Genomic DNA, 9,548 nt, shown 5'->3' with positions numbered 1-9,548 from the left:
TATGGTTTCTATTATGTTAAAATATAATCACAGATTTAACAGAGAAAACACTCAATATGTATGTAGTTGCTTTCATATGATTTGAATGATTGATTGATGATTGAAATTAATCATTCAAATCATATCAAAGCAACAACATATATATATATATTTAGAGTTTACTATTAGGTTAAACCCCCTGTGTTCAATAGCTGTTGAGACATGTCTCTAAAATCACAAATGTCAACCTAAAAACTATAGTATACTATGAACCTACTGTTTGATCAGACAAGGATGTCTGTCTAATGGCAGAATATCTGTCGGGGAAGTCCACCCACTAAGCATCCTCTGACTGACTGGCTACTGTCATGGTAAATTACCTTGGAGCCCGTTGCCGTTGGCGCTGGTACAGGAGGGTGGAGGGGAGGAGGAGGGCCTGACCACTGGAGCGAAGGCGGACTTCTGCTTAACGGCCGCCGACACCATGTTGGCCGGAGAAAAGGAGAAGACGCCAGAAGAGGAGGAGCAGTTGGATGGGAGAGAGGTGGAAGAGGCCATCGTGGGACTGGACGGGACAACTGGGATGGTGGTGATTAAATTATTTTGGGAAGAGGAGAGGAGGAGAGAGTTGGGGTTAAAGAAGAAAAATGGGATTAAGGATGAAAGGTGGGAATAAAGGAAAGAGACCAATTATGGTTACTTCAGTGAACACAATGTTCCAATTTATTGTTTCATTAATTACAATCGAAGTTCTCCACATCATGAGACTCAATCATATACATTACATGTTTTTAAGATGATGTCAAAGAAATTTGAATTTGATATGCAAGAAAGAGTGGCTTGAAGTATGTAGACACCCGACATGAGCACGTTCATAGCACCTCCTACGTAAAGGTATGCACAGAAATTCGTACCAACAAACACTTGGACCAATGCTTTGGAAGGAGGCTTGGACACCAATCAAAGATGGCGGTGCTTTGGGGTTATGACACAGGCGCAGTGGAACTGGAGCTGCGCTGTTCTCTTTTCAGACCAGATTTGACTGCGCATGTGTAATACCGCCAAAATACCACCATCTTTGATTGGTTACTTAGCCTCTTTCTACTAGTCTTGACATACTGTAGATGGACCGCAGGGTCGAACCAGAAGGTAAACCCTCTAAACAAGAGTGCAACAACACACAAAAAATAAGATTAGGTTGGGCTTAGGCATGCAAAACACTTGGTTAGGATTAGAAAAAAGGCCGTGGTTATTGGTGATTGGTGTTTTAAGTGCCAGCCATACCTCCCTATGCTGCGACTCGCCGTCCTAAACTATGTCACATGCTTTCACCGTGGGGAATACACACAATAACTACGTGCAATACACACAAATTACTGCGCATTACTTTTTCGTTGTTATATGTACAAATACTCCATGAATAAATACTCCTGTCTTCCTATGACGGGAAATGGAAATGTTGCAGCACACAGTGTGGCACCAGTTTGGGGAAGGCCTTTTAGTAAACATGTCAATACACCTGTACACAAAGCCAGGTCCATATAGAAATAGCCTGGTGTTGAAGAACTTGACTGGGCTGCACAGAACCCTGACCTCGACCTCATCCTTTTGGGAATAATTCAAACAACCGGACTGTCAATGTCAAATATCTTTTCCAGGAGAGTTGGAGGCTGTTATAGCAGCATATTGAGATGAATATGAGATGCACATCAATCACATGAGTGTAATATTCACACTCTTTTAGTCTAATCTTCCAATGTCGAACCTAGAGAGGAAAATATCAGCTAAATAAACATCTCACATATCTTTGAATCCACCCTTCCCTCCCTCTTACTTTCTGCTAAATGGAAAAGGGATGCAATTAACCAACAGAGAGAAAAGAGGTGTGGCTGTCAGATGAAAGGAGGCGAGGGAAGGAGGGAAGAGATGGACGGAGGACAAAATGGAGTTGGTGATTGTCTTTGAAGACACAGACAGAAAGCCCCATGGGGAAATCTCTACTCGGCAGATCTGAGACTTTCACTTCCTGTCCACAGACGTGTGTAGGTACAGTATGTAAGATCTGAATGCATGTATGCAGCGTTGAGCACCTGTAATTAAACTGGTAGCTGTGTTACTCTTTTTTGAAGTAGCCTAGTGGCAGCTAAAAGGACTCTATAATAAGTAACTTCAGTGCAATGGTTCAAGCTCTTCCACAGGGAAGTAGCTAATAGCTTGTAAAACATTTATTTTTCCCCAGGCGCAGTATGTGATTGAGTGTGTGTTTATTCATGTCTGCGGAGTAGAATGCACACATGTACACTCACTAGCATAAGGCGAGTTGGCAGCAGAGCCGTTGAGGAAAGTGGGCGAGCCCCCCAGGTTGGTCATGCCAGTGTTGTTAGTGTAGCCGTTCATGGTGCTGGTGACAGAAGTGTAACTGGTCTGTTGAGGCGTCGAGCTGGGCACGTAACCGTGAGGGGACACACTACTGCTGCTGCGCACGAAACCTGCAGAAAGTGTGGAGGAGAGGAAGAGAACATGTGGTCACTGGGCAGTAGGTCGAAGTGATGTGAACACAGATCATTCATGATAGAGTCTAAATCTAGCTGTTGTGCGTGGGTTAGGGTTGGAAAAGTACATGGAACTTATGTTTACTGAGGTGAACTTGGAAATGATAGAACGTTTACAGATTAATGGCCCTATGCAAATTTTCAGGTTCATACTTATACTTTGGATTTCTACTAGAGTGTGTTTACATGCTTGAATGTTCAAAAAACATATATTATTATTATTATTATTATTATTACTATTATTATTATTATTATTATTATTATTTATTTATTTTTAAACGCTCCATTTTAACATCTGGACCCCCAGTGTCTGCACATTATAGCACCTGTAACGGCACTGAAGCAGCACTTTTTTACCAATATATAGTGTGGTTGTGACATCACAACAGTACAGAAGTCCTGACAGCTCGTTTAAAGGCACATTTTCTGAATATGGGCTGTGTGCGTTTCTCTATGGGTTGAGTATTTTGATACATTCACAGTATTTATATCACCTAGGCCTGCTTTATAATAAAAAAGACATTGACAACTCACTTTTTACAAAATGGGACCTTTAAAAAAGGTTGCTGGGCAGTGGAAGCGTATATTGTGGACAATAAATGAATAAATAACATGACAATATTATTTTTAAGCAACAAGGTACACGGTTCCATGTTTCCAGTGATTTCAAATTAGCTCCAAAACGTTATTAGGCATTGATCAAGTTTAGTTACACCTGTTTACTCAACAACACATCCATATTAATGTAATTTCTGAACAAGAACTCATCTTTGATTATAGCACACAAGGGAAGTGTCATATAAGACCCCGTCAATTTGTTTTTGAATACTACTTACTTATACTAATTTAACACTATGATGATAAAAGACTTACCCTGATGGGACTGTGGGGGTTCAGAGACGTTGACGGACAGCTGCCCAGTAAAGGAGTTGACCCCCATCATGCCGCTGTGGGTAGAACCGGAGAGCTGGGTGTGTCCTCGCGGAACGCTGTAGAGAGCTTCTGCAATGTCCGCCGCACGCTTCAGGATGATCTCCTACAGAAAGAGGAAAAGCAGAATAATAAACAGAATTATTACGACAACTGAAATAACACTTTCATTCTCTTTTTACCTTAAGATGTTTGCATGTGTGTGTGTGTATGTGTTTGTGTGTGGTCCTTACCTGGTTATTATGGGGCAAACCATAGAGGGCTTCTACCAGGTCGGCCGCTCTCTTTAAAATAACCTCCTGAGAGAAAGAGAGAGAAAGAAGAATGTATTTTATGTGCAGTAAACATGTGGCCTTCTTTGGGGGAAAAAAAAAACACCTAAATGAAAATTTACCAGTAGGTTACATCAAGGTTTAAGATGCATGTGAAGACATAAAGGCAGATGCAATCTTTCCCCACCTTCCTCCTCTAAACACACCATCATCCAACATCCATTTCACCATCTATTCAAGATAAACAAATTGCTCTTCCCTCCTTTTTAAAAGCAGATTATCTGCTGTCAAGTCAAGTGCTTTTATACATCTTATTTTTTGTGTCTAAATGACATCTTGAAGTGACAGGCATTTAAAATATACTCTAAAGTAAATCTAAAGTGCTCTGTAGGCTCTTCTGCTGTGCATCGCTGTTCAAATCACACCAGCGATCCGATGTGAGCAGTCCTGGAGTGACAGTCCCTCAAAGGGCAACATCTCGGAATCAGAATCAGAATATTTAGAGAGATTTATTGCAAAGTAGGTTCTCACATACAAGGAATTTGCCTTGAAAATAAAAAAATAAAGCAAAGTACTGCAGCAGCGCAATAGAAAAACATACCATAACAATTTGAAAAACTAAATAATCTTAAAATACTGTAACAAATGCGTAAAATATAACAGTTTAAAAGTACAGTTTTGTGCAAAATACATTAACAGGAGATGTCAAAAGTTCACAGTGATTATTTGTTATGGTCTAAAATTCTCTGGTGTTTGTAAAGGTCAATCATGTTGAATAACATAAGGAATTTTCTCTCATTTTATATACACATTTTAAAGGTCTTTCAATTGTGTTCGTGTTTCAATCCTCCTCCTCCTCCTCTACTTTCCTAGTCCATTTTCACCTTTTTCCTTCACCACTCTCCTCTTACCGCTTTTCCTCCACATTGGGAATTATTTTTCTCATTTTCCCCACCCACCAAACAACCTTTACAGTTCTCTCATTTTCTCAGTCTCTTTATCGTTTCGCCTCCCTTCCTCACCCGCTGGCCCTCTTAGTCTCTCCTCCTCTCTCTGTCAGCTCCCACCCCGGGGTCTAAGGTGTCTTGTTTAACAGTTAATGTGTTGTCATTTCCACAGCGTGAGGCCGCCCGGCGACAGAGAGAAAATTACTCTGTGCTTCACAGTATTAACCTGCACTGTCACACACACACACACAGACACACACCCTAAGTGTGTGTGGTGTGTGGTGTGTGTGTGGTGTGTGTGTGTGTGTGAGGATATGAGAGGTCACAGAGCCAGTCAGCAGTTTTAGTGTGCCTGTCCATGGTGCTAAATTCAATTTTTTTACACATTATTATGGGAAGACTGGCTCTCTGTTAACCTCTCATTATTAGACTGGTGAGCTGAGTGACACACACACACACACACACACACACACACACACACACACACACACACACACACAGACACACACACACACACACACACACACACACACACACACACACACACACACACACACACACACACACACACACACACACACACACACACACGCACACAGAAATCTGATCCTAAATGTTTGAGCAGTTCCAGTAAGGCGGTAGCTGATAAACGGGAAGGAAAGATGATCCTCTGGTAACAGCATCATTATCAGGTCTGCAGGCTTCTGCTACTAAATCACTCAAAGCCTCTGACTGTCGGATCGATGCACTTTGAATACTTTGCCTGTTTACGTCTTTTCATATTTAGACACACAGCCTCTCACATCGCCTAATTAATCTCTCCCAGGTTGCATCTGTAAATAAGAAAGCATTGTTCGTCGGATTACCTCCTGCTCAATACAAATGAGAAGTGCTTCCAGCTACTGCTGTGTTGATTTGAATGAGAATTACAGTGTTGTTGTTGATCTGGTTGGCATTGTTTATGTTTCAAAACTGATTAAAAAGTATAAAATAATCCGGCTTTGACTTCTTGAGGGCCTTGACTTTTTTCAATAGGATCGCCTGCAGCAACAACCAAAATACATCTCACTGTAGCAACATATTTAAAAAGAAACTGGGGACTCAATTTCCTGGTATCATAAGCGCCATAACACTGCAAAAACGTGTCTGTGTCCTCCCACCTACTGAAACTTGGATACTTGAATGAACATGTTTTACACATATGTTACAGATTATAGACAGTTTTAGGACTATATTTCATTGTCAATAAAAAGTCCATTAAAATATTCTCGAGCTGTTTCAACAACATGTATACAGTATGTAACCTAGGCATCAACATACTTTTATCATTTCAAATTCAAGAATCGATAAAAATGCAAATTTTGTTAATTTCTAAACTTTTCCTTCAGGACACACGTTTCCTACTTCACCGCAAACACATTCTCACACTTGTACAAGCTGCAAATTGGATGGATATCAACTTCCAAACTAGTTGTGATGTCACAAATTGTGCTCGTAGGCCCGTCCTTTCAAATAGGATTTTCAGTGAGCACAGAGAAACTTTCCACCTTGAGCAGATAAATGCGAAAACAGCTTTCTTGTGTCAAATGCTGCACATATATAATTCTGCACAGTGAAGCTCAAACATCCAACTTTAGGAACAACAAGAAATACCTATTTTTGATTGGAAGGGGACTTTAAGGTCCACTTCCATAGCAAATGAAATTCGTCAGTAAGTCAGAGATCCGGTTAGTCACTTTGAAGTAGATGTTACGACATGCGGGGTTGTGTTGGGATTGACCCTCTCCTTCATGTTTTTGTCCATTAACTTCTTTCTGGGTTCACAGCGGATACTGCTGAATTATGACAACAGAGTGACAGACACCACCTCTGAAATGTGTCTTTTTTTTAATCACAGGTTGCTGCTTTTTTCTCTTTGATTCCTGTAATTGCTGCAATAAAGTCTGATTCAAACCTTTAATCTGAAAGTAAAACGTTTGCCTTGATTCATGTGATTGTCCTACATTGTTATATGGCTGACATGTACCCGTCATTGTCATGTCTTGTCTGTTTTTAGAAATAATTTTCCGGATGCAAACCCTTTAACTCATCGTCAAGACTTTTTTTTTAGTGGAATCTATTCTCGTCTGTTTCAGGTAAAATATGCAGACAGACAGGTCGACAGAGAAGGGGAGGATGAGTGAAAGAAAAGACAGATCGGCTGGCAGAGAGAAAGAATAACAGGAGGTGTCTAGGTGCTTTTACTGTCTGAGTTATGACCAGCCCTAATGTGATAACCATACATTACCCACACACACACACGCACACACACACAGACACACACACACACACACACACGCACACACACACACACGTGTGCGCGCACACACACACACGTGCGCGCGCACACACACACACACGTGTTGTACGCATTAGGGCCAGGAAATGCTGAGCTGAGTATCCGTGGGGTCAGATGTGTGTGTGATGTGAGTGTGCCAGGCGAGCACAGACGTGACACACACATGACTTATTCCTCCCTAATGCTGGTACATTAGCCGCTTGATCCGCTTCTAATGTCCCATTAGGGATGCCGTACATGCAGGGTCACACCTTGCACAGAGATGATGTCATACTGTACATGTAGGCTCACAGAGATGTGGGGCACAGTCACACACACACACACACACACATACACACACACACACACACACACACACACACACACACACACACACACACACACACACAGGGGAACATCTACTAATATGTGAGGTTTCAGATTTCATCTCTTCTCACTGGTGAACATGGACATGTGAGTTTAAGTGCGTGAACAAGCACCACAGATATGTTATATATATATATATATATATATATATATATATATATATATATATATATATATACATATATATATATATTTCATACATACATACATATATGTATATATATCCGTGGTACTCGTTCACGCATATTGAGAGTTTCATTGTTTCATATGTGTGTGCAAATGCATCCCAAGGATTACTCATTTTGGTGATGCTTATGACATGACCTCAGTACCATGTATGACATCATGAAAGTGAGTCGCATACAGATGTCCGCTCAGTGAGTCACCAGAGGAAGTCACCAGTCACTGGTTCACTGAGAAACACACATTTCTGCACACAATGATTCCTTTAGAGTATTTCTTGAAGGATTTCCACTGTTATATTGAATAATCACTTCAATCCTAAACAACATGCCAATACACCAATATCAACATCCAGTATAAGCAAATACAACTACACTGACGGACTGATATGCCTTTGCTTGTCAAGTTTCCATGCAAATGTAACGCACATTTTGATACAATTTCCAGAAAAACTTCAAAAGTAGCCGATGAATCCATCCACCACAAATTGGGTGAATGTTAGGAGATGCTAACTCTCCATCCAGGTATCATTACTGACCTATTTAAAGAGTCACCAGTCAACTCCGAAATTAATAATATATGTTTGTTTCATGTATTCATTTGTGAAGCATTACAAGTCTGATGTTTTTGTCAAGTCACGTTTGATTTACGTCGCTAAATATCTTTTCAGTGCACTATATCATATATTTTATTTATTGAAAAATGCACTTTTATAGCTCAGCCAAGAGTAAAACCTTAATTCTTTGCATTATTTCTGTTGTTTTTTTTAATTTGAATTGTTTTAATTAAAACTGCACATAAAACAGTTAGATGAAAACACACTAACAAAGGCATACTGATATAAAATGGGCTCAGGGTAGTTGCAGGTAGAAATCGTCATGCAAGAGTTCAGTCTGTGCAAAAACATATCACCGCTTATTCATTAAGCTTTAGAAAGAATTCCTATATGGTTAGAGGGCAGTTATTGTCTTTCAGTGCTGTTTCTTCTTCTTCTACCTTTTTCTGCTGCAGTGAAGAGGGGGCTACACGCCAACAGAGGTGATTGATTTCTTTGTGCATCCAAAGAGGCATTTCTGCCTCTTACTCTCTTAGTTACTGGCCGATCGCCCACACAGGTGATTAGCAGCACATCAGAGTATAAAAACAGTTTTACAGCTTAATCTGCCTCTAGAGTGTTAAACCATTTTAGTTAGTTGAAGCTACTGAATGTTTAGATTCTAAATAAACATTTGAGGAGCTCTTTTCCAAAACGCTATAAATCCATTTTAATAGTTTTCAGGAAAATTAATTTTTTTACCTAGACCCACACATTTGGTTAATATTCAATTTATCTTGTCAAAATGTTTTTTATGGCTCAGTCTGAACATGTTGAACGGACGGACGAAACAAAAATCTCTCCCGCTTCAGAGCGCCGCCATGTTGGATCACATAGAACGCTCACTGAATTCTGATTGGTTGAGAGGACGTATCGCATTTAGGCTAAAAATAGGTTTGGCGCTGGTCGTGGTTTGGAAAGGAACTGCATCTTGAGACCATTTTAAACAAGGAAATAAAGCGATTTGGCATGAAACATTGATGAAGCAGTGAATAGGTTGTGTATACAGCAAAGTGGCATGACAAACTAATTTTTTAAAAATTTAGCTTTATCTCGTTCTGGAAAAAAGCTCTTCATTTAGTACATCAAAAATAAATGACTATATCTGGCAGCATTGTTAATACTTGTAGTTGTACTGAGACGCTCCAGGTCTGGCAGTGTAACTGGGGCATTAAACAGATGGAGTCCCACAGAAAAGTCCCTGATTTTCCTACACAGAAGTCCCAGATTGTAACTTCAAAATGTTTTAAACAGGACAGGGAAAACACAGTCAGAGTGCATATGTGTGTCACTGTACAGTAACTGTGTGTGCACATATAATGGATGCTGAAGGGATCACAGTGACACAAACTGGCAGCTAAAGACTGTTGTGTCTGTGTGTGCGTG

General features: G+C 40.2%; 1 protein-coding gene across 2 annotated transcripts in view; it reads right to left on the bottom strand.

Annotated features, from left to right (window-relative positions):
* The window catches only part of LOC310956712 (transcription factor COE1-like), a 93,799-nt gene that overhangs the window by 4,791 nt on the left and 79,460 nt on the right, over positions 1-9,548 (bottom strand). For both annotated transcript variants that reach the window (XM_083927050.1, XM_083927051.1), the window contains exons 12-15: positions 3,695-3,760; positions 3,405-3,567; positions 2,286-2,468; positions 360-557 (exon numbers count right to left, since the gene is read on the bottom strand). In XM_083927050.1, the coding sequence (XP_083783176.1) occupies positions 360-557; positions 2,286-2,468; positions 3,405-3,567; positions 3,695-3,760 (610 nt within the window). The remainder of the gene's footprint in view (positions 1-359; positions 558-2,285; positions 2,469-3,404; positions 3,568-3,694; positions 3,761-9,548) is intronic.

This window comes from Echiichthys vipera, assembly GCF_963691815.1.
Source record: "Echiichthys vipera genome assembly, chromosome: 14".
Lineage (NCBI taxonomy): Eukaryota > Metazoa > Chordata > Actinopteri > Perciformes > Trachinidae > Echiichthys > Echiichthys vipera.
This window is presented reverse-complemented; position numbering and strand designations above follow the sequence as displayed.